Source organism: Phyllobates terribilis, unplaced genomic scaffold (genome assembly GCF_046119375.1).
Source record: "Phyllobates terribilis strain yellow unplaced genomic scaffold, ASM4611937v1 Scaffold_8__6_contigs__length_399053987, whole genome shotgun sequence".
Classification (NCBI taxonomy): Eukaryota; Metazoa; Chordata; class Amphibia; order Anura; family Dendrobatidae; genus Phyllobates; species Phyllobates terribilis.
In genome coordinates, this window is record NW_027362768.1 from 293,689,248 (window position 1) to 293,714,761 (window position 25,514).

The following is a 25,514-nucleotide window of genomic DNA, read 5'->3' on the forward strand; positions in this document are numbered from 1 at the left end:
TCCTGGACTCGGCCAACCCCCAAGTAGTTCTGGAGCGTGGTTCTGAGCTCCCTTTCTGTCCTGTCCTCGTCTCTGGCCTTCCCCACCAGGGATCCACCTAAGTCCGGCTCCCTCGGGCCTCTTGTTGGCGAACCCTTGCCTCTGGGTTCCCTGACCCTATGCGTGGTCTGCCTTCTGGGTGGATATGGTGGGTGGCCGTGGCAGATGCTGCCCACGGCCTCCGGTCACTGGCTGAGGTATGTTGTAGCCCCCCACCAGTTTGGGATCCGGTACCCTGTTGCCAACTCTTCACCCTGTGATTATATTTGGGCTCTCAGAGTTCCTTCTTTCTCCCCCTCTGGGTCTTTCTTTCTCCTCTCTCTCTCTTGGCTCTGGGGCTGCTCTGCTCCTCTGCTTTCCTCCACTGCTCTGCAAAAGACTGGCTGACTGACCGTGGCTGACTGACCCTGATCTCAGATGGTGCCCACCTTATATACTCCCTCTATGTGTGAGCTCAGGTGACCAGCACCCAATGAGCTCCTATCTTTACCCAGGCTGCTCCCCCTATCTGCCCCTACACTACTGGGATGTACCACCCCCCTCCCACTCCAGCCAGGAACAGACTCTGTCGTACCTGCACATTTCTAAGTGGGAGTACCGTTGGTCTGTTCCTCGGAAATGGGATGTGTGTAGTGCATGCAGCTTTCTGAGCTCAGCTCCACACTCCATCCTTACCCGGGAGTGGAATACCACACCTCTGGGTTGAGGTGCAATACCCCTGTAGCAGCCGAATCCTCAGGGTGCTACACTATCACACCACAAAAAGGGGGATAGTCAGCAAGGGCAGAGAGGGAACGGTAGGCCTACCCACTCCCCCTGACCAGTGGGGCTCGCCCGAATGCTGTCAGACACCCAGGCCCATTACTACCCGGTACTCCTGTTGGGTCATTAGTTCTACCTACAATAAAGACCCTGGACTGTTTGAAGCAGACTCTGAACCCTTATTATTGTGGCCTGCACTATCACCCCCAGCATCCACATGCGCTGCCCTGAGGCTACACTCTTCCCGTGGGGAGTCATCCTATCCCTGTGCTACACACCAACATCAGCCTCAGCGGTCTGCCTAGCAGCGGCTGTCATCCCTGACCGCAATCCACGGGTGGCGTAGTCGGACATTCATAACTCTCCAAATAGACTGCCATAGCATTTGGTCTGACCACCCTGAGCCACGGGATCGGGTTGCCACTACTACCCCCATCATCGCACTGAAGCCCGGTTCCGGGTGCCCCACGGCCCAGGGGGCGAGTCACATCCTATTTACGTGATTTGTCCCATTTAACAATGGAACATAATCAACGTAATCTTCCCTCCAATTACTACCTTTTCACACCAAATGTTACTTCTTTATATACCAATATTAAACACGAATTCGGATTATCAGCCATTGAGTAGTATCTCAAACAAGATATTTCCCAATCTGATACACAAGTTCAATTTATTCTGCAAAGCATATTACTCATATTGAAACATAATACTTTTACTTTTGAGGGTGTGTCCTATCAGCAGTTGAGGGGCTGTGCAATGGGCACTCGGTCCGCCCCGTTATTCCAATTTATTCATGGAGCGTTTTGAGTCTCTACGCATCGCCCAGTCTCCCTTGCTGGTGGGCCACATCCTATTTGAGATTGACTTAGTTCCTCCCAAATTTGATCCATAAAGATCAGGTCGATTTTGTGTTACATAGGCAGGCAGGAGACAATACCATGCGTACTGTAGACTTGGTTGATGATCTTGGAAGAAGTAATCGGTCTAGTCTTTTACTTAGCCTCGATGCCGAGAAGGCATTTGATCGGCTAAATTGGCCTTTCTTATTTGCCTCTTTGGAAAGATACGGATTCTCAGGCCCATTCCTTCAAGCAATACATGCTCTTTATTCGTCGCCTAGTGCCGTTCTTAAACTTCCTCATGTTTCCTCCTCACATTTTAATACTTTCAAGCAGGGATGTCCCTTATCCACCCTCCTGTTAGTGCTTTGCATAGAGCCATTGGCATCTAATATAAGAAATAACCCTAATATTCAGGGTATTTCAATAAAACAAAAAGAGTTTAAGTTGTCTCTTTTTGCAGGCGATATCTTACTCATTTTCTGCAACGCACAAATTTCCTTACCTAATCTACATACTACTTTGCTGGAATATGGTGCACTTTCGGGATATAAGATAAACACTACAAAAACTGAAGCTCTCCCCATTAACCTAAGTTCCTCAACAGTAAATATCTTACGCGAAATGTTCAAATTTGCCTGGAAGGACACAAAGTTTAAATATCTTGGTGTCTTTATAACTGGGTCCTATGATTCCTTATATAAACATAACTTTCCAGGCTTTTTCAAGATATCAAGCTTTTACTCTCCAAATGGGCAAAGCTTCTCCTCTCAATTTTTGGGAGAGCAGCTGCTGTAAAAATGACCATTTTGCCTAAATTTCTTTATATGTTAGAAACTCTGCCTATACCAATTCCATGTCTAGTTTTAAAGAAATTTAAAACTCATCTCCTGAATTTCTTTTGGGGAAACAAGCGTCATTGCATTGCAAAAACGGTCCTCTTTTCCCCTTTTATAGTTGCATTGCTTGAGTTACTGACTATTGATGTTTGAGGTTAATTTGGAAAACTTGGAAAATATTTTATTCACTATATATCAGAGACTTTCGTACTGGTTTTTGCTAAAACTCTTCACTGATGAGTCTGACTCCTTGTCCAACATGATATCCCAAATTTATAACATGTATTAAATAGATGCATTATTGTTTGGCTATGCTAAAAGAAACAAATGTTAAATAAACAGTTAAAAAATGAATCCTCAAAAATACAAATTGCCTAAAATTGTGCACAAAGTATATAGTGGAATAGAAAAATAGTCTATAACTACGACATATAAAAAGTGGCATCTTATAATGAGATGAAAAGAAGAAAAAAAATATGGAATATAAAAGGATTACTTTGATAAGGGGAAGAGCTAGTAAATTCATAAAAAAATTCTATAAAAAATTATACTATTATTATTCCTGATATGGGAATAAATTTAAAAAATCACTAGAAGTCGCCATGAAGTTCTCTGCCGTTTCTCTTGACTCTAAACGGTCACCCATGATGCCCACATCAGTGTATAGAGCAGAGCAGGTCTATGAGCCGCCGCCAGGCAGATGCAACCAAAGGGTTCCGTCACCTCTGGAATCACCTGCACACGACCAACTGCCGTTTACTTTCAACTGTCGACTGAAGCGCTCGGACGAAGTCTACAGACGGGAAGATATTTATGAGAATGGCGTCTACTGGACATGGACAAGAGAGCCAAGAGAAGCGGAAGAGAGAAGATGACAGCGTGACCGGATTCAAGAAGATCACTAACAAGAGGAGACGACTCAACGGATTGGAGGAGGCAACACCGGGATCCAGCCCCTATGCCAGGCTTAACATCAGCCGCTTCAACATCCACCAGGTCCTGGGTAGGGGCGCCTTTGGCAAAGTAAGTCCTACATCTATTTTTATTTATTTGAAATCTGAAGTTGTTATTATATCCCCATCTATTGTTTTCTGTTATCAGCCATGTCATACTTTGTTGTTGCTTATTGTACTGTTCTTCTGTGAGATGACGTATAAGACGTCACCATAGTTAGGTCTGGTGCTTATATAACGTGGTATTCTTCTATTTTGGATGGTTGATCTCAGTTGTAACAGATGTAGGGGGCGAGGGGACATTATTTTATTTCCATGTCATTGTCAATATCGGCTCCTATCAGGCTGCTATATTGTACATACATTGGTCTCTGTGTTTTATTAAATCTAGATAGACAAGGATATTTGTACCACACTAATGCCAACTCAAAGCATGACAGTTGGTGCTGATAGTATTCTATGTAGAGGGGAGGGAGGAAGAGGGAGAACCTAAATACAGAACTCCTCCCTCCACTTTCTCCCTCCTCTCCCATCAATCTTACATAGAATATTATCAGCACCAACTGTCACCTCCTATCTCAGTATTGTAAAAATCTGTCTTCACTGAATATAGTTTTTACCAAAAAATATAGAATTTTGAAAACTGAAAATCAGTCCTGGTGGAGAAAGAAGCAGATTTCTCTGAAAATTGCTTATTTTCATGTGTATTATTGATTTATGAAATAAAAATGATGATTAATTATTAAGACCTTTCCGTAGCCCATTTGTGGAGCAGACAGTGCATTATGCTGATACATACATTTGCTCCTCTACATGGTCCTGATCACTTACATTCTGAGCGACCACTCAGTTTACTCATGTGCCTTGTGTGCTATAAAATCCAGATCCCTTCCACCCACTGCAGACACCTTCTAAGTCTTCTCCATTTGTCTTTCTCAGGTGGTCCTGGCATCAGTCCCCAGCCGTAACATCCAAATGGCTGTCAAAATGATCACCAAAAAGGAGGACAATGAGAGCACCATCATGAGAGAGCGGCAGATACTCCTGGCGGCCAGAGACTGCCCATTCCTATGCCACCTTTATGCCGCACACCAGTCTCAGCACATGGCATATTTCATCACGGAGTATCTGTCCGGTGGCAGCCTGGAGGATTTGATCAGGATGTGCGGCTGCCTGAACATCGGCAATGTCAGGTGAGAAAAAAATCTGAGGTCAGGGTGCAGCTAAGCGAGTGCTGGAAGGGCATAAATTTAGGGTGCTGGATGCAGGCGGTGGGGTGCCATGGTATTTAGGGATTGTTAGAGAAGGGTTTGATGACATTGATACTACACTCTGTTCTCTCCATCAGATTCTACACAGCAGAGATTGTATGTGGCCTCCAGTTCCTCCATGGACACAACATCGTCCACCGGTAAGCAGAACTCTCCTCCTTCTCTCTGTCCCCTTTACATTCTGGAGATATGGCCCTCAGCTTTCCTGGTGTCCTGCCCCCTATTCTACCTGATATTGCAGGGACCCATTCTCCATCTCTTCTGAACAGAACAGAATTCTTATTTTCTTTTTTTATTGCAGAGATATCAAGCCAGATAACATCATGTTGGATGCAGATGGCCACATCCGTATTATCGACCTTGGGCTCGCCCAAGATGGCGTCACCTCCTCCAAAAACATCTCTGGAGTGACGGGCACTTTCCATTACATGGCCCCTGAGGTGCATCGTAGAAAACGATACGGCGCAGCAGTGGACTGGTGGAGCCTGGGGATTGTGGTGTCCAGGATGGCAGCAGGACGATCCCCATTTTACAACGGCCCCGTCAAGCAAATGGCTTTTAAAGCTATCATCAACGAAAAGCCAAAATTTCCATCTTGGCTTGATGCTGACGTGAAACATCTCATCAAGAAGCTGCTGCGCAAAGACCCTAAGACGCGCCTGGGTGTGAGCGGGAACATCCGAAAGCATCGATTCTTTACCACCATCGGCTGGGAGGATCTGGAGGAAAGGAGAGCAGAGCCACCATTTTTACCATTCAGGCCAGTTCTGGAGAACCATCATCTGCAGTGGCCGGAGCATGCAGTCCTTAACCCCGTGGCCGGATTTACGTACGTGTCACCTAGCTGGGCCCGGTAAGAATCTCCTGATCTGGGGATAACTCCCATCATAACTCACATTGTGGTAATCATCATCATCCATCTTGTCTTTTTTCACTTTTTCTGCCAGTGACTCGATATCTCTGTTTTTCTTAGGTGGCTGAAAAGATCTGGACTGTGAAAGAATCCACGACCATCTGGTGAGTGACCGCTATACACACAGGACACCTATTATATGATGACATTGTAGCTGATGTCACATTGTGGTATGGTCCATTATAAAGACCTAATATAACAGAAGATCCGGTTGATAGAATATTTCACATCTTCCTCTTATGTCTTGCAGGATGAGCCCGAGCCAACTGCCCAGAACTTCATGCCTCCTGTCTCTGCTGCTGTACGTCACCTCGGCTGCCCTTCAACATCAACTCTCTCTCTACCATCTTCATGTCGGACCACGGCCATTGTTTTGCTGCCCCAGACCCTTGACTTGGCCTCCTCCAATCCTGGGCTGGCATCTGACACCCTTCCAGCCCGAAGATCTTCTACCCCCAGGAGCGGCCTGTGCTAAGTTTCCATCTGGTGAGTTCAGGAAAAATAGCCCTGGGGCAGCCGAGCAGCAGAATGTACAGAGCGACCATTATCCCTGAACTCACCTTAGCACAGGCCTGGTAAGTACCGCACCCATCACACATCACATCACCCACACTACATGATCAGTACAGGCCCCCACACTACATAATCAGTACAGTCCCCCACACTACATAATCAGTACAGGCCCCCACACTACATAATCAGTACAGGCACACATAGCACACAGTAGATTTCGGCACATAGATATAGGACACAGATCGGCTTTTGATCCTGGGATTTAATCTGATCGCCATATTTGGGGTCAGGAAGGAATTTTCCCCCCTGATATGAGGACAATTGGCCTATTCCTCACAGGGGGTTTTCGCCTTCCTCTGGATCTACACGGCCTTAAATAGGTTTAGTATAATAAATTAATAAGTAGATTCACACACTAGTAGCATAAGAAAAAAAAAGTTATAAAAAATACAATTTTCTTTGTTTATAAGAAAAATTAGTTCCCATGAATATAAATGATAATTAGTCCAAGTAAATAAAAATTATTTACATTTTTTTTATTTCACACTTACATTACACAGGTTAGGTATCGGCCTTTGATCTTGGGATTCATTCTGATCGCCATATTTGGGGTCAGGAAGGAATTTTCCCCCCTGATATGAGGACAATTGGCTTATTCCTCACAGGGGGTTTTCGCCTTCCTCTGGATCAACACGGCCCATAAATAGGTTTAGTCTAATAAATGAATAATTTACACATATACATGATACTAAAATATAAATTAACTCCAGCTTTAAATAAAATCTCTTTTAACCCCCTATATCTTTGTGTTTGTCGTTATTTCATTGGACGTCCTTGTTGTTATTATTATACTGCCCCCTATGTCTTGTGACCGCATACACATTAGGATGAATTTGGTTGAACCCCCCGATATCGTAACTATCCTATGATGATAACTAAGCTAATTGCTCTGATTCCTGGGAGTGTCGGCTCCGGAGCAGGAGATGCTGCTGCCCCTCTCATTACAGCTAATAAATGAGAACAGTGATCGGGGTGCCCCCTCTAATTACTCAGAATTTCCTATTAGGACATTGGAAAGAATAGGTTTCCTAAAGCAGACAACAATTGCTGTATAATAGAGGACAGGCTATGTTACAGTGTGAAAAGGAGGAAGGAATTCGGCAGAACCATCCAGCGATAAAACCTCGATTTATTCAAAACCCATTAAAAACAGAAGCATCTAAGGAAACCATGTTAAAACCTGACGCGTTTCTGGCACAACACAGGCGCCCTTGGGCATAGTCGCCCTATGTCACTGTGTGTCAGGGCAGCTGGGAACTATTCAGCTCACAGAGCATTGCTTGGACTGGAAACACTGGATGCAGCACAGCGGGGATGGTGGATCTGCTGCAATGCTGCCCCCTGCAGTCAGGACCCCCATATCATGGTCGCTCCTTCGATCAGATCCTTCATAGAACCTGCATGCAGAAGGAGAATCCCCTGTAAAGAGGTGTCCACAGCGAGAAACGTGATAGGAGCAGTTATTGTGTCATTTCCTAGTGATCGGTATTTGGGAATGCAGGATAACAAGCAATATGGCCCCCATTACCGATCGTACAGGGGGCATCACTAAGCTCTGATACACCCTGCATAGTACATGGTGTAATGACACGTCCCTTGACATTACTGACTTAGTTGAGTAAATTCCATATTACAGGGTCTGGGAAAGGTGAGTGACAGGAGCTGTAATGGCGGCCATATTGTGTGCCGCAAAGGATGAGATTCCCCAGTGCTATGTAGCATTTATGTCCGGAGACTGCCACCTACTGTCTAAGCAGAACCCTGCGGAACCAACATGAAGAGGAAGAGTTTTAGGGAGGAAGAGTCTGGACAGAGCACCGGTGTAACAAGCCAGAGTATACCCATGGAGACACCACCAACCACACAACTGAGAAACAGATTCCAAGGACTTGTGGAGGACGAAGATGGCACTCCTGAGGATGAGGAACTACCAGCAAGCAAAAAAGAAAAGAGCACCCAGAAACACCCAGAAGCGACAAGAAAAAGGACAGCCAAGAAGGGAAGAAGAGTGGTGGTGGTGGGAGACTCACTACTTAGAGGAACAGAAGCAGCTATCTGCAGACCGGACATAACCGCAAGAGAAGTATGCTGCCTCCCAGGGGCGAAGATCAAGGATGTTACCGATAGGATACCGAAGCTCATCAGTTCCAAGGATGTCCACCCATTTCTTCTGATACATGTTGGCACCAATGACACGGCAAAGAAGGACCTACCGACAATCTGCAAGGACTTTGAAGTATTGGGGAAGAAAGTAAAAGAACTGGATGTGACGCACCCCTGGGCCGGTGTCGCGCAGCGTTGCGCACGCGGGAGCTTATCCGGAGCCGGATCTGTTGAGGGTTGTAGTCTCGTGGCGGTGACCCGGTCCGTGCCCAGGGAGTCAGACTAAGTGGCCCTGTATTAGTGGTAGATGTTGTACGACTACGCCACCCGTTGAATGCAGCGAAGGAGCTGCCGCTGCAGGGCAGACCGCTGAGGCCGGTGGTAGGATTGTGCAGCGTGATAGTATCACCCCCAACGGGAGGGGTATGGCCTCAGGGCAGCCGACGTGGATGATGGGGGTAGCAGGAACCACTCGGAGACGGTACGGTGTAGTTCAGGGTCTTTACTGGTGACAAAGATGGACCCTCCCGGAGTACTGGCTAGCGATTGGGGCCTGGTCAGTCCTTGAGCAGATGGGATCTCCCCTAGCCAGGCGGAGTTGTAGGCCTCCCAAACTAACTGTACTCTTCTGGCTACCTTGCTAGAGGCGGGTATAAGTAGCCCACGTCCCTGAGTGTACCGTGTGGTGCTCACCCGTATGGCCGGTGACTCGGGGCCTTCTAGTAGCTTCCGCTCCACGACGGCGGTGCTGGTCCCACGCGTGTGACCGTGCCTTCGGGTTTCTTGGCCAGAAGACCTGAAATCCCCTGCCGGTCGGTTTCTGCTGCTGGATAGGAGTTAGTCCCCATAGCCTCGGACTCCGGGTCCGGTGATAGCTTCTCAGTCAGGGCGAGCTCTGCAGCTGCCAGCCCCTGACTCTTTGTAGTACTGCTCCCACAGAGCTCCTGTTGTTTCTTCCTATGCTGCTTCTCTTCTCTGTCTCTACTTCTTCTCTACTTCTGGCATGGCCCAGGAGCTGGGCCCAGCCGGAGCCACAGCTCCCTGTCAGCCCTCCTGGCTGAACTCTCCCTCTCAACTCTCTAACCCTGCCTCAGCCCCAGGTTTATACAGGGGAAGTTCTTCCCCTCCCAGGACTGGGCAGGAGGTGTGGCATGCATAGGATTCCTGACCAAGAGACCTCCCACCTGCTCTCAGACATAACATTGCTGTTACTGTGGAAACCAGACCCCTGGGGTGCCACAGATGCGCAGGTAGTTTTTTCTTCTATCCTTCCAGTAGACGGGCATGGCGTCAGGAGATGGAACAGGATCCTTGATGTGAACAACTGGCTGAGACGATGGTGCAGACAACAAGGATTTGGATTCCTGGACCACGGTGTGAATTACCTCTATGACGGACTCCTTGCCAGAGACGGACTACACCTCAACAAAAGCGGGAAACACACATTCGCCAGGAGACTCGCAACACTCATCAGGAGGGCGTTAAACTAGAAGAAGAGGGGATGGGAAGAAAAACGCCGGACACGAACATGCAACCAGAGAACATACTAATGAAAGATATGAAGTGCGACAAAGAAGGTCCAAGACAAGATACTTGGAAGGGAGGTAAGAAAATTTCTAACACAATCCACAGGGAGAAGATTGGAACAAAACAAAATCGTGTAAACTGCATGCTAGCAAATGCCAGGAGCCTGACAAATAAGATGGATGAACTGGAAGCAGAAATATCTACAGGTAACTATGACATAGTGGGAATAACCGAGACATGGTTAGATGAAAGCTATGACTGGGCAGTTAACTTACAGGGTTACAGTCTGTTTAGAAAGGATCGAAGAAGTCGGAAAGGGGGTGGAGTCTGTCTATATGTAAAGACGTGTCTAAAGCCTACAATACGGGAGGATGTATGGGAGGGAAATGAGGAGGTCGAGTCCTTATGGGTGGAGATACGTGGGGCAAAAAACAATAATAAAATTATCATAGGAGTCTGTTATAAACCACCAAATATAGCAGAAGCCACGGAAAGTCTATTAATGAGACAAATAGACGAAGTAGCAAAAAATAACGAGGTGATTATTATGGGGGACTTCAACTACCCCGATATAGACTGGGAAACCGAAAGCTGTAGATCTCAGAAAGGAAACAGGTTTCTGTCAATTATCAAAGACAATTATTTGTCACAACTTGTGCAGGAACCAACTAGAGGGACAGCCCTTTTAGACTTAATATTAACTAACAGGCCAGACAGAATAACTGAGGTGCAGGTCGGGGGGCACCTGGGAAATAGTGAGCACAACATTATACAATTCCACATGTGCTTCAGTTGGGTGCCCAGCAAGGGAGTCACAAAAACACTGAACTTCAGGAGGGCAAAGTTTGATCAGATAAGAGATGCCCTTCACCTTATAGACTGGGATAGTATCTTCAGTAATAGGAGCACGGATAGAAAATGGGAAATTTTCAAAACAGTCCTACATAGTCACTGTAGAAGGTACATACCTTATGGGAATAAAAGGGCTAGGAATAGGAGGAAGCCAATGTGGCTAAATAAGGAAGTCAAGAGGGCAATGAAAAACAAAAAAAGGGCTTTCGGTAAACTTAAACAAGAAGGCAGCGAGGAAGCGCTAATATCTTATAGGGAAAAAAACAAAATCTGTAAGAAACAAATAAGAATAGCAAAAGAGGAGACAGAGAGACTAATTGCCAAGGAAAGTAAAACGAATCCCAAACTGTTCTTTAACTATATAAACAGTAAAAGGATTAAAAGTGATGGAGTTGGCCCATTGAAAAATCACCTGGGTAAAATCATAGAGGGCGATGAGGTTAAAGCAAACCTACTCAATAGCTTCTTCTCCACTGTTTTCACAAAAGAAAACAATTTATCGGAGGAAATGCAGAGTGATAAAGTAAACCCTCCGCTAAATATCACCCACCTAACCCAGGAGGAAGTTCAGAAACGCCTAAATAATATCAAAATAGACAAGTCACCAGGCCCAGATGGCATACACCCCCGGGTACTAAAAGAATTAAGTAATGTGATAGACAGACCGCTGTATCTTATATTCAAGCACTCTTTATGGACAGGGACTGTCCCACTAGACTGGCGCCAAGCAAATGTGGTACCAATATTCAAAAAGGGGTCTAAAAGTGACCCTGGGAACTATAGACCAGTCAGCTTAACGTCTGTTGTGGGTAAATTGTTTGAAGGATTTCTTAGAGATGCTATTGTAGAATATCTTAATGATAATAACTGTCTAACTCCATATCAACATGGATTCATGAGGGATCGCTCCTGCCAAAAAAACCTGATGGCCTTCTACGAGGAGGTGAGCTCACAGCTGGACCGGGGAGAGTCAGTGGATGTTGTATACCTTGACTTCTCCAAAGCGTTTGATACCGTGCCACACAAAAGGTTGATATATAAAATGAGAATGCTTGGTCTGGGGGATAAAGTGTGCAAGTGGGTAAATAGCTGGCTGAGTGATAGAAAGCAGAGGGTGGTTATCAATGGAGTAAGCTCAGGGGGTGTCAGGGTTACTAGCGGGGTGCCTCAAGGGTCTGTCTTGGGCCCTATATTATTTAATATATTTATTAATGATCTAGTGGAAGGGTTGCATAGTAAAATAGCAATATTTGCAGATGATACTAAACTTTGTAAAGTAGTTAATACAGATGAGGATAGGGCACAGCTACAGGAGGATTTAGATAAATTGGGGAGTTGGGCCAAAAAATGGCAAATGGGGTTCAATGCCGATAAATGTAAGGTCATGCACATGGGAAAGAAAAACAGCAGTCACCCATACATATTAAATGGGAAACCGTTGGGGAAATCTGACATGGAGAAGGACCTGGGCGTCTTGGTTAATAGCAAATTAAATTGGAGTGCCCAGTGTCAGGCAGCAGCTGCGAAGGCAAATAAGGTAATAAAGGGAATGGAGGGACTAGAATACCCAGAGAGGTTGTCAAAATTAGGCCTATTTACGTTGGAAAAGAGAAGGCTTAGGGGAGACCTCATAAACATGTATAAATACATCAGGGGGCAGTACAGAGATCTCTCCCATGACCTGTTTATACCAAGGATGGTGACAAAGACGAGGGGGCACACTATGCGTCTGGAGGAAAGGAGGTTCCTGCACCAGCATAGAAGGGGATTCTTTACGGTCAGAGCCGTGAGACTCTGGAACTCTCTGGGAGAGGAAGTGGTGATGTCCAACTCACTTAATGAGTTCAAGAGAGGCCTGGACGCCTTTCTTGAGAACAATAAAATTACATTTTATGCTTAGTTAATTAATCCAGGGATTTAATCTGACTGCCAGATTGGTGTCGGGAAGTGAATTTTTCCTCAATGATGTAAATTGGCCTATACCGCATGTTTGTTTTTTTTGCCTTCCCCTGGATCAACGCTGCGGAATAGCTGCAGTGCACAAGAAATAGGCTGAACTGGATGGACGCTTGTCTTTTTTCGGCCTTATAAACTATGTAACTATGTAACCCCGAGTCCAGACTATACCCGGGGTTTAAAGGAGTTGTCCACTACTTTTACATTGATGCCCTATCCTATCCCATTCAATTGAATAGGAGGCTGTTGTGCAGTACAACGCGGCGGCCACTACCACTTGACAGCGGAGCCCCGCAGGTGAGCGCTTCCGGCCAGAGCCTCCGATAACAGCTGATCGGCGGGGGTGCCGCATGCGGGACCCCGGCCGATCATACATTGATACCCTATCCTACGGATAGGGCATCAATGTAAAAGTAGTGGACAACTTCTGTAAGAGGCCTAGGCCATTTCATATTCCCTCAGGCCGGATTACACCCCCTGTATATCAGCAGCGGTGAGTTATATACACAAGAATTACTTAATTTTTCAACATCTTAATGGGGGTTCAGGTTTGTCAGGTAAGTTATGTGAGAAGGTAACTGACTTAAATCCTAAAGTTCTAAACACATAGAGGTGGAACTCTAACATCTGAGTCACTACAACCAACAGGACACATCTCAGATGATAGACTTCTCAGTCACATTGTATTGTAAGATCAATCTTCATCATGTGATTAACAACACAAATACCTACATGGAAGTCAGTATTAAGTGATTAAAAAATGGCACCTAAAATCTCATTTACAAGGGCTCATAAAATAGAGGGGTATATTCTGGAGGGATTATAGTTTGGCCTAGGCTATTTTATACCCCCAGGTATAGTTTGGCCTAGGACAGTTTATCCCCTGGGGGGTATATTGTAGCCTGGGGGGTATAGTTTGGCCTAGGCTATTTTATACCCCCAGGTATAGTTTGGCCTAGGACAGTTTATCCCCTGGGAGGTATATTGTAGCCTGGGGGGTATAGTTTGGCCTAGGCTATTTTATACCCCCAGGTATAGTTTGGCCTAGGACAGTTTATCCCCTGGGAGGTATATTGTAGTCTGGGGGGTATAGTTTAGCCTAGGCTATTTTATACCCCCAGGTATAGTTTGGCCTAGGACAGTTTATCCCCTGGGGGTATATTGTAGCCTGGGGGGTATAGTTTGGCCTAGGCTATTTTATACCCCCAGGTATAGTTTGGCCTAGGATAGTTTATCCCCTTGGGGGTATATTGTAGCCTAGGGGGTATAGTTTGGCCTAGGTTATTTTAATAACAATCTTTTCCCCCCTTATTTAATCCGTTTTTGGTGCAGATGTGAAGCCGCGTTTTTATTGTGTTTTTTATAGTACAGAAAAGCTTTCATTCTGCACTTAAAAAATTATCTGCTTTTTTTTACAGGTGTTTTTTTGTGCTCCACATAGAATCATCTAGAGAAATAAAAGCACCAAAACCACACAGCTGAGCCGAGTCCTTGGGCACACAGCGGACGTCTATTTTTGTTAAAGTAGTTTTTATTAAGGACTTTTTTTCATAAATGGGGTAAAGGAAAAGGGGAGAGACATATTATATACTAGATGGTGGCCTGATTCAAACGCATCGGGTATTCTAGAATATGTATGCGGTACACCGGGCGCAATCAGCAGAGCGCTGTTTAGACTTGGCGCCAACATAGCTGATTGGTTGGCTGCGACCAATCAGCGTCGTATTAGTGTGGGCCCGGGAGCGGCGCTGCTTGTGCGGGTACTTCCGCTGCGAGCAGCTGGGAGATGAGCGGCTACTCGCAGCAGAAGCATCCCGACCGGCGGCGCCGCTCCCTGGTCCTCCCTTCACACTTACCGTCGGGAGATCAGCGCCGGTCATCTCCCGGATGCATCGCCGCTGACCTCCATGCCGCAGATGAGCCGCTAAAGGCCGCCATCTTTTTTCTGAAATCCCGCGTCGCTGATTTGCCACGGCCGGACCAATCAGCGACGCGGGATTTCCTGGACAGAAGGACAGACAGACAGACGGGATAAGACAATTATATATATTAGATACACAGTAATAAAGAAGCAAACAAGAACAAAATAAAAGAAAAAAAAGTCAAATGTAAAGGGGTGAAAGATATACTCAAAATAAAGGGTGGAAAGGGTTAAGGATGAGAAGGGGGAAGGAAAAATATATTTTATTAACCCCTTTAAAGCCCAAGACGTACTAATACGTATCTGCGCCCTGGACTTAAGAGCCTGATACGTATTAGTACGTCTTTGCGATCGCGCCTACACAGCCTGATTGTCATAGCTGACACCCAGAAATGTGCTGGGAGTGGTCCCGCACCGCTCCCGGCACATTAACCCCCTCAATGCTGTGATTGAAGTCGATCGCAGCATTGCGGGGGCAAGGAGAGGTGATCGGGATACTTGACTCGCCCCCTGGGCCGTGGGGCACGCGGAACCGGGCAATAGGGAGACGCTGGGAGTAGTAGTAGTGGCGGCCCGGTCCCGCGGCTCAGGGTGGTCAGGCCAGTGGTAGTCTGCTACGTGCTTCAGATAATGTCCGACTACGCCACCCATGGATTGCGGTTATTAGGAACCGCCGCTGCAAGGCAGACCGCTGGGGCTGATGGTGGGTGCAGCTGAGGTGGTGTGACTCCCCACGGGAGGAGTGCAGCCCCAGGGCAGTGTAGTGGATGGTGGGAGTGATGGTAGTGAGAGTCTCAGTACTGATAGTGCTGGAGGCGCGAAGGAGCACACGGACAACAAGTTACAGTCCAGGGTCTTTACTCACAGTTCGTTTGTTCCGGGTCACTTCCGTCGGCAGTGACCGCCCGAGCCGTGCTGCGTCCACCAGGTGAGGGGCTCGGTCAACTCCCAGGCAGTTCAGGAGCATGGCACAGGACCCCCTTTAATCCTTTCTCTGGCCTGCCTCACCAGTGACCCACTTTTGTCCAGCTGCCGCGGACCTGTGCGGTTAAACGTGGGCCCCGTCCTCCGCTGTCCTATATGGTGCCTTCCTAGCAGGTTTGATGAGGTGTCGCACCAACAAATGATCACAACGACCGGTCTTTGGCTGAGGGTAGTTTCTCCTCCACCAACTTGGGATCCGGTACCCTTAATCTGCCTGACCCTGCACCCTGGATTCTCGTGGGTTCTTAGGGTCCCTTCCACCTTCTTGTTCCTGAGCCCTTCTGTTTCTCTGTCTCTCCTTCTCTTTCTCTGTTCCTTTCTGTTCCTTTCTGTTCCGTTCTCTTGGAGCTGAGATGAGCCAAAATCCCAGCTCCCCTTCACCTCCTCGTCGGCCTCTTACTAGGCCCTCCTGGAGTAGAGCTCCTACAGAGCCTCTACTCCCTGTCTTCTCCTCTGGCTGAACTGACCCAGAACTAAGATGGTGCCCACCTTTTATACCTCCCTCTGACCATGAGCCCAGGTGACCAGCAACCAATGGGCTCCTACCTACACTCAGGAACCAACCCCTATCTGCCCCTACAGCACTGGGTGTTCCACCCCCCTCCCCACTCCAGACAGGGACATAGTCGGTCGTGCCTGCACTTCTGTCTAGTGGGAGCACCGTTGAGCTGTCCCTCGGAAATGGGGTGTGTGTGCTGTATGCAGCTAACTGAGCCCTGGTCCATACTCCATCCTTACCTGGGAGTGGAATATCACACCTCTGGTCTGAGGTGCAATACCCCTGTAGTGGCCGAACCCTCGGGGCGCTACATTCCCCCCTGGTAAAGCACAGCACGTCCTCGGGATGGAAAAGAGCAAAAACAGATAATTACAGGACATGCAAAAACTTTTTAAAACTTTTCACATCAGAAAACAGGCAACATGGTTCAATTCCCTTTATGGAAAACGCTTTTCTTTTCTTGTCACTATTATAAAACACTTTGCTAATGCCTCTGGAACTCTTTTGTCATATAAAACATCTTGTAAAACATTTGCATTATCACTTAGCAGCATATAAAACTTTCTCATGTAAAACATTTTTAAGTAAAGCACATTCTTGGATTCTTGGATCATGGCCGCGGTGCAACTTGCGACCAGGTAAAGGTGCAACAGTCCAGTAAACTTGTCTTGAGGTAGACGTTGCGGTTTTTGTATAAAACCAGTAGGGGGCGCTTTAGGAAGCGCAACTATGTACAAGGGGTTGACCGCTCTCAGTCCTCGGTCAGTTTTGGGAAGGGAATGGCTGCTCACAGTCCTCAGCCTGGTGGGGAATGAGGGGCACACAGGTAACAGTTCAATATTTGTCCCAACGGGGACCACACTTTCAAGACGGGAACAGTCCCAAAAACAGTTCTGATACCCTGACGGGTAACTATGCACACCGGTACGTGGCTACTTACTAGTAGCGGTGTCCTCCATATGCTCCTTCTTCCTCCTCATATGGTTCTTCAGACCCGTCCGGGTCCTCTTGGCTCTCCTCATAGCCGCGGTGTTGTAGCTCCTCCTCAGTGAGCCGATGAACATGTAGGGCGTATGGTCCTTTTGCACCTACGTGGCGGGTAAAGGCGACCACATCACCAGGGTACAGGTCACGGCCACGATGTCCCTCCGGTAGATGACTCTCCACGTCCCTGCGGGTCACAAAGACGTCGCCTGCGGTTTCTGGGCCCCTGATAAAGCCCCAGCCGTTCTCCATGTGGAACTTGACTATGGTCCCGGTGATTCGGGGACCACGGGCTGCTTGGGGGTCTTGGCGGGCCTTGCGCTTTTGTTCAGCACTCTGGGCTTGGAGCCGTTCCTCCCTGACGCGCCTCTCTCGTCGCTCCCGCTCAAAGGTCGCCAGTTGCTGGTGACAGGCCTCCAGACGACGGACCGCGTCTGCCCGGGTCTCTTGAGAGAACCCCATCAAGTTCTCGCTGGTGGGATCCCACGCAAATTGGACGTCCTCCAGTGGGGGTAGGGTGACCTCCACGGGTTCTGGAGGCGGTATCAGAGGCTCGCGCGGGGGCTGGGCCTTCCATGGCTGATTGCCGGTCACTTCAGCCGGCCACTCCAGCGGCAGTCCATCCGGACCGGTGTGATGTTCAATCAGGTCCACACCCAGCCGTGGTATAGTGGAGGGACCTGATCTGGGAGCAGCGCCCGGGGGCACTCGGCCTTGCGACCAGGCCTGGGGTCTTTTGGTGGCGTCCGATGTCAGTCCCGTCCGGGACAGGGGCGCAGGCGTAGCGATGGCGCCCGGGTCATCCAGGCCTTGCGACCGGGCCGATGACGCTTCCTGCTTTACGGCGCCCGGGGTCAAGGGGCGTGGCGCCGGGCGGGGCGTGGCCGCGGCGCTCGCCGCTTGAGGCCTAGCGGGGAGCAGTGGCGGCACGGCAACAGGTGCGGTGAGTGGGGCTTCCGGTGCTGCGACTGGAGGCTGGGGCAGGCTTGCGGGTGCTGGGCTTGGGGTGGTGACGTCCCCTTCACTTGCCTCAGTCCTCGTGGCTCCCTCCGCGGCGTCGCCTCTGGTCCTCTCTCCTCCTGCGCCGTCCTCAGAGGCAAGCAAACCCCGGGGTGCGGCTGAGGCCTGTCGCTGGTGGGTCTCGGCCTGCCGGGCCAGTTCCTCTCTCCACTCGGCGAGTGCACTCCGCTGCGACCGGACCATCCTCCGCTCCAGGTCCTCCAGTGCAGCTTGCGCACGCTCCGGGTCTCTGGGGAGCTGCGCTAGGACTTCTGCTAGGCTGCAGAGTGGTTCGGCCTGCAGCAGGTTTCGGGCCAGGAGGCTGGTGCTGCTGAAGGCGTCCATTCCCGGGTGCGGTCTGTCTGGACTGATCCAGACCACCCCCTGCCCCGCAGTTTTCTTCTCTTTCCGCCCCCATGGCGGGTGGTCCTGGGGCATTCTGCTGACAATCACTCTCAGGGGCAGCCCCCCCACGTTGACGGACATTTCCACAGCAGTGCTCATGGTTGTTGGGGGCGGGCTTCCTCTTTGGCGCCATTCTGGGACCCGGCCCACGATGGGAGGCGGCCTCCTGTGGTCTTTTGGCGCGCACATTATGGCGCTCGTTCTTCTAGGGCGGGCGCCATCTTTAGTACAACGAAACAGTCTCTTTTCAGGCGTGCAGTACCCGTGGTTAGCGGGCACGAAATCCTGCCGACTACGCCAAAGCTGACTCGCCCCCTGGGCCGTGGGGCACGCGGAACCGGGCAATAGGGAGACGCTGGGAGTAGTAGTAGTGGCGGCCCGGTCCCGCGGCTCAGGGTGGTCAGGCCAGTGGTAGTCTGCTACGTGCTTCAGATAATGTCCGACTACGCCACCCGTGGATTGCGGTTATTAGGAACCGCCGCTGCAAGGCAGACCGCTGGGGCTGATGGTGGGTGCAGCTGAGGTGGTGTGACTCCCCACGGGAGGAGTGCAGCCCCAGGGCAGTGTAGTGGATGGTGGGAGTGATGGTAGTGAGAGTCTCAGTACTGATAGTGCTGGAGGCGCGAAGGAGCACACAGACAACAAGTTACAGTCCAGGGTCTTTACTCACAGTTCGTTTGTTCCGGGTCACTTCCGTCGGCAGTGATCGCCCGAGCCGTGCTGCGTCCACCAGGTGAGGGGCTCGGTCAACTCCCAGGCAGTTCAGGAGCATGGCACAGGACCCCCTTTAATCCTTTCTCTGGCCTGCCTCACCAGTGACCCACTTTTGTCCAGCTGCCGCGGACCTGTGCGGTTAAACGTGGGCCCCATCCTCCGCTGTCCTATATGGTGCCTTCCTAGCAGGTTTGATGAGGTGTCGCACCAACAAATGATCACGACGACCGGTCTTTGGCTGAGGGTAGTTTCTCCTCCACCAACTTGGGATCCGGTACCCTTAATCTGCCTGACCCTGCATCCTGGATTCTCGTGGGTTCTTAGGGTCCCTTCCACCTTCTTGTTCCTGAGCCCTTCTGTTTCTCTGTCTCTCCTTCTCTTTCTCTGTTCCTTTCTGTTCCTTTCTGTTCCGTTCTCTTGGAGCTGAGATGAGCCAAAATCCCAGCTCCCCTTCACCTCCTCCTCGGCCTCTCACTAGGCCCTCCTGGAGTAGAGCTCCTACAGAGCCTCTACTCCCTGTCTTCTCCTCTGGCTGAACTGACCCAGAACTAAGATGGTGCCCACCTTTTATACCTCCCTCTGACCATGAGCCCAGGTGACCAGCAACCAATGGGCTCCTACCTACACTCAGGAACCAACCCCTATCTGCCCCTACAGCACTGGGTGTTCCACCCCCCTCCCCACTCCAGACAGGGACATAGTCGGTCGTGCCTGCACTTCTGTCTAGTGGGAGCACCGTTGAGCTGTCCCTCGGAAATGGGGTGTGTGTGCTGTATGCAGCTAACTGAGCCCTGGTCCATACTCCATCCTTACCTGGGAGTGGAATATCACACCTCTGGTCTGAGGTGCAATACCCCTGTAGCGGCCGAACCCTCGGGGCGCTACATACTCACCTCTCCTGCCAGCGTCCAGCGATGTCTGTGCGGCTTCCCGGATGTTGCCATGACAACCCAATGTCGTCATGACAACATGTGGTTCACCAGACGGCAGGAAGATATTTTGGTCATGCGCAATGCATGACCAAAGTATCTTCTGCATCTGCAGCGCTGACAGCCTGTATAGCACAGGGATGGTGCTGCATTCCTGTGCTATACAGGCGATCAGAATAAAAAAAAAAGTGAAAGTCTCAAAGTGGGACAAAGAATAAAAGTAAAAAAAAGTGTTAGAAAGTGAAAAAAAAAAATTGTAAAAATATTAAAAAAAAGATAATCCACCAAAAATAAAAATATAATGTACCCATCAATAAATATTATTATGAAAAAAAAAAAAAAAAAAAACAATAAAAGTACACATATCGCCGCATCCGGAACGACCTGACCTATAAAACTGGCCCACTAGTTAGCCCCTTCAGTGAACACGGTAAAAAAAAAAAATAAAATAAGAATAAATAAAAAACGAAGCAAAAAAACCTATGCTTTATCATCATACCACCAAACAAAAAATGGAATAACACGTGATCAAAAAGACAAATATAAATAAAGATGGTACCGCTGAAAACATCATCTTGTCCCGCAAAAAACAAGCTGCCATACAGCTCCATCAGCCAAAAAATAAAAAAGTTATAGCTCTCAAAATAAAGAGAAGCAAAAAAATATTTTTTTCTATAAAATAGCTTTTATTGTGTAAAAGCACCAAAACATAGAAAAACTATATAAATGTGGTACCGCTGTAAACGTACTGACCCGAAGAATAAAGCTACCTTATCAATTTTACCACACGCGAAACAGCATAAAATTTTTTTTTTTTTTTAAAAAACAAGTCCTGAATTGTTGGTTTTTGTTTATCCTGCCTCCCGAAAATCGAAATAGAAAGCGATCAAAAAATGTCACGTACCTGAAAATGGCACTAATAAAAACGTTAACTCGTCCCGCAAAAAAACAAGCCATCACATGACACTGTCGGACAAAATATAGAAAAATTATAGCTCTCAAAATATGGCGATGTAAAAACTAGTCTTAGCAAAAAAAGCGTCTTTTAGCGTGTGACAGCTGTCAATAATAAAAACCCGATATGATTCTGGTATCACTGTAATCGCACCGACCCGAAAAATAAAGTCGTCTAATCACTTATATCGCAAGAGGAACGGCGTAAAAAATAAACTCTCGGGTTAGGGTTGTGCTAGGGTTAGGGTTGGGGTTAAGGTTGAGCTAGGGTTGTACTAGGGTTAGGGTTGGGGTTAGGGTTGAGCTAGGGTTGTGCTAGGGTTAGGGTTGGGAATAGGGTTAGGGTTAGGGTTGGGGTTAAGGTTTGGTTAGGGTTGGGGTTAGGGTTGGGCAAGGGTTAGGGCTGGGCTAGGGTTAGGTTTGGGATTTTTTTCAAAAGTAAAAAAAAAGATGACGATATGGCGACCAGTGTTGAGCGCAAGTGCTCGCTACTTGAGTTTGCATCGGGTGGCGGGTATGCACTGAGTATCGTGGGTGTTCGAGTGACATGCTTGAGTCTCCACCTCATATGCTTCGTGGCCAAAAAAACCTTGCGGGGATTGCCTGCCATGCACGAGCGATCCTCGCATGTTTTTTTTGGGCAGTCTAATAACCGTGAAACATGCGGAGCAGGGACTCGAGCATGTCACTCGAGCACCCGCGATACATGGTGCATACCGGAGTACCCGATGCAAACTCAAGTAGCGAGCACTTGCGCTCAAGACTAATGACAACTTATTCAATATGATGACCTAATGTTATCAAATTCTGTCGTACCTCTGAATTCAAAATGTTCACTATACCCCTAGATAAAATCCTCGAGGGGTGTAGTTTCCAAAATGGGGTCACTTGTGGGGGGTTTCCACTATTTAGGCATATCAGGGGCTCTCCAAACGCAACATGGCATCCGCTCTCGATTCCAGCCAATTTTGCGTTCAAAAAGTCACACAGTGCTTCTTCCCTTCTGAACTCTGCCGTGCGCCCAAACACTGTATTTTCCCCACATATGGGGTATTGGCGTACTCAGGAGAAATTGCAGAACAGTTTTTGGGGTCCATTTTTACTTCTTACCCTTCGGAAAATAAAAAAATTGGGGCTAAAACATCATTATCGTGGAAAAAGTTAATTTTTTTTATTTTCACGGCTCCATGTTATAAACTTCTGTGAAGCACCTGGGGGTTCAAGGTGCTCACCACACATCTAGATAAGTTCCCTGAGGGGTCATGTTTCCAAGATGCTGTCATTTGTGGGGGGTTTCCACTGTTTAGGCACATCAGGGGCTCCCCAAACGCAACATGGCGTCCGCTAATTATTCAAGCAAATTTTACATTCAAAAAGTCAAATGGTGCTCCTTCCCTTCCGAGCCCTGCCGTGCGCCCAAACAGTGGTTTTCCCCCACATATAGGGTATCTGCATGCTCAGGGAAATTGAACAACAAATTTTGGGGTCAATTTTTTCCTGTTACCCCTGCAAAAATAAAAAAATTGGGCCTACAGAAACATTTTTTTGAAAAAAGTTAAATGTTAATTTTTTCTTCCACATTCCAAAAATTCCTGTGAAGCACCTGAAGGGTTAATAAAGTTCTAGAATGTGGTTTTGAGCACCTTGAGGGGTGCAGTTTTTAGAATGGTGTCACTTTTGGGTATTTTCTGTCATAAAGACCCCTCAAAGTGACTTTAAATGTGATGTGGTCCCTAAAAAAATGGTTTTGTAAATTTTGGTGGAAAAATGAGAAATCGCTGGTCAACTTTTAACCCTTATAGCTCCCCAACAAAAAAAAAATGTTGGTTCCAAAATTGTGCTGATGTAAAGTAGACATGTGGAAAATGTTATTTATTAACTATTTTGTGTGACATATCTCTCTGATTTAAGGGCATAAAAATTCAAATTTTGAAAATTGCAAAATTTTTGAAATTTTCGCCAAATTTCCATTTTTTCACAAATAAACGCAAGTGATATCGAAGAAATTTTATCACTATCATGAAGTACAATATGTCACGAAAAAAACAATCTCAGAATCAGGGGGATCCGTTGAAGCGTTCCAGAGTAATTACTTCATAAAGTGACAGTGGTCAGAATTGTAAAAATTGGCCTGGTCATTAATGTACAAACCACCTTGGGTTGTAAAGGGGTTAAGGAAAATGGGAAAAAGGGAGAAAAAAAAATAAAGGGATAGAAGGAAAATGAAAAAGATTGGTATGTACAGGATAGGCAAAGGAAAGGGGTTATGATACACATATACGATACCTTATATATAAAATATTTAATAGGGGTGAAGAAAAGGAACGGGAAAGGCAAGGAAAGAAAAGGGGAAGGAAGAACGCCTGTAAAACAGGTGGAGAGACAGGAATATAGAGAAATACTAACTTCTAAATAATGTAAAATACTGTTTGAATTCTAAGAGCGGGCGCTGTTCTCATGAAATCACATCCACTTTGCTTGGACAGTTAAACTCAGCAAAATTTGTATGCAAAAAAAGCAGCATTTACTCTACAAGTGAACACGGTCTAAATTTTAAAGCAAAGTGGACATGATTCCATGAAATCTCCGCTCTGTGGTCTGAAGACGCTGCTGAACTCTGCGGTTTTGGTGCATTTTTTCTCTATAATCTCCTTCTGAAAAAAAAAAAAGCACGAAGAAAAAAATGCCGCTGTATTTTTAAGTGTAGAATCAAAACTTTTCTGTACTATTAAAAAGCGTTAAAAACTCTGCTTCATATCTGTACCGTAATCGCATCAAATAAGAGGGAAAACGCATAGAAGAAAAGCAGCAAACACAATAATCAGAGAAGATTGTTACTGCGTTGTGTGGTGCGAACATCTACAGACAAAAAGCAGCAGAAAGAACGCAGCATTTACGCTACTTATGAACACGGCCTCAGCATTACAGTTTTATTATATTTTTTATGGGTTTAATAGAGAAAAAAAAATCAATCATGCCAATTTTTTACGTCATTTACTGATCCCGTAAATAATCTGATCACTGTGTTGTGAGGGTCGTTACGATTACAGGGACATCAAATATGTCCGTGTTATGTGCTGATTTGTGATGCTCATTATTTTAAAAAATATGCATTAAAATGACAATATGTCTTTCATTATCATGTGTTTTTCATTATTTTTTAACAATTTTATAGGATGAAAAAAATCTCTTATTCTCCCTGTAGAATAAAAATACATACCGTCCATTGTACACAGCAGTGTATTTCAATCAGTATCATCTGCCTGAAGGCCGAGCCTGCAATACAGATCAGTGACATCATTAGAACTTGTGGTTCAGCAGCTTAAAGCCCCTTATCTGTAATGTAAAGGTTGTGGGCACAAGACCTGGAATGAGTCGCAGAATTTTTTTTTTGTATTTGCTAATTAATTTTAATACTTATATAGGAACAAAAAAAAGTTTTCTTCACCTCAGGATACAGGCAACATAAAAATATATTGTTATATATACAATGTATTTCTAAGAATATTTATACTCTGCTTCTGGGTGCATTGCCTGCAATAGAGGTCAAGATAACCAAGTTCTCCTATCTATAACATTGTGGGGTATGCCTTGTTGGTAGAGCACCAGCCAATGAACACTAAGATGAACATAGAGATGTGAGTTTGATTCCCACCAGATCACAGGAGGCAGAAGAAGTAAATATATCATTTAATTTATGCAGCGAGCAGCCCCGCCCCCGGAGAATAATTTAATTTATGCAGCGAGCAACCCCGCCCCGGAGAAAAATGTAATTTATGCACGAGAAGCCCCGCCCCGGGAAAAGCTACAGGAGCGATGAAAACGTCGTCGGAGAGGTGAGTATAAAAGTCTGGAGAACAGCGGAGATGTGATGGAATGGGATGCGGGATTGAGCCCTCAAATCGGGACAGTCCCGCTGAATCCGGGACAGTTGTGAGTTATACCTTTAATAACACCACATACTAAAGTTTAAAGACAGTCAGATGTGTTTTCAGTTTCTGGAGTTAAAAAAGAGATGGGTCAGTATAAGACTACGTTCCAGAGATCAGCTTTTGGTGCATTTTTGATGCTGCATATTTTGCTACATCAAAAACGAAGCATCTTACAAATCCAGCAAAGTGGATGGGATTTATAGAAATCTCCTGCCCCCTGTGCTTTTATTTTACTCAATGTAACCTCACCTGTGGTGCGTGTTAGAAATAAGCAGCCGGACATTTTCTCTTGTAGGTACGCTGAGTTTTGTGTGTAAATATTTCCTATAAAGTTGCATTACATGCAGAAAATCAGGTAAAATCACACATGCGTCTTTAGTGCGTGTCCGCGGCAGAAATGCATCAATCACATATGTAATCCGCACATAAGAATCTCAACCAGGAAGTATCAAAAACAATGCAGCTTTATTTAAAATATGACCCAGTAAGAAGGGACAAAAAACTCAGCGTACCCGCAAGAGAAATTGACCTTTGTGGATCTGAGGAAATTTCTGCTTCATTTC

General features: G+C 46.8%; 1 protein-coding gene across 4 annotated transcripts in view; it reads right to left on the bottom strand.

Annotated features, from left to right (window-relative positions):
• The window catches only part of LOC141157324 (ankyrin repeat domain-containing protein 54-like), a 436,436-nt gene that overhangs the window by 182,831 nt on the left and 228,091 nt on the right, over positions 1-25,514 (bottom strand). For 3 of the 4 annotated variants that reach the window (XM_073644420.1, XM_073644421.1, XM_073644419.1), the window contains one exon: positions 24,240-24,295. The exons of the other annotated variant lie outside the window; for it this stretch is intronic. Coding sequence is in view for 2 of the 3 variants with exons in the window: in XM_073644421.1 (XP_073500522.1) it covers positions 24,240-24,295 (56 nt within the window). In the remaining variant the exon portion in view is untranslated. The remainder of the gene's footprint in view (positions 1-24,239; positions 24,296-25,514) is intronic. 4 annotated transcript variants of the gene reach the window in all.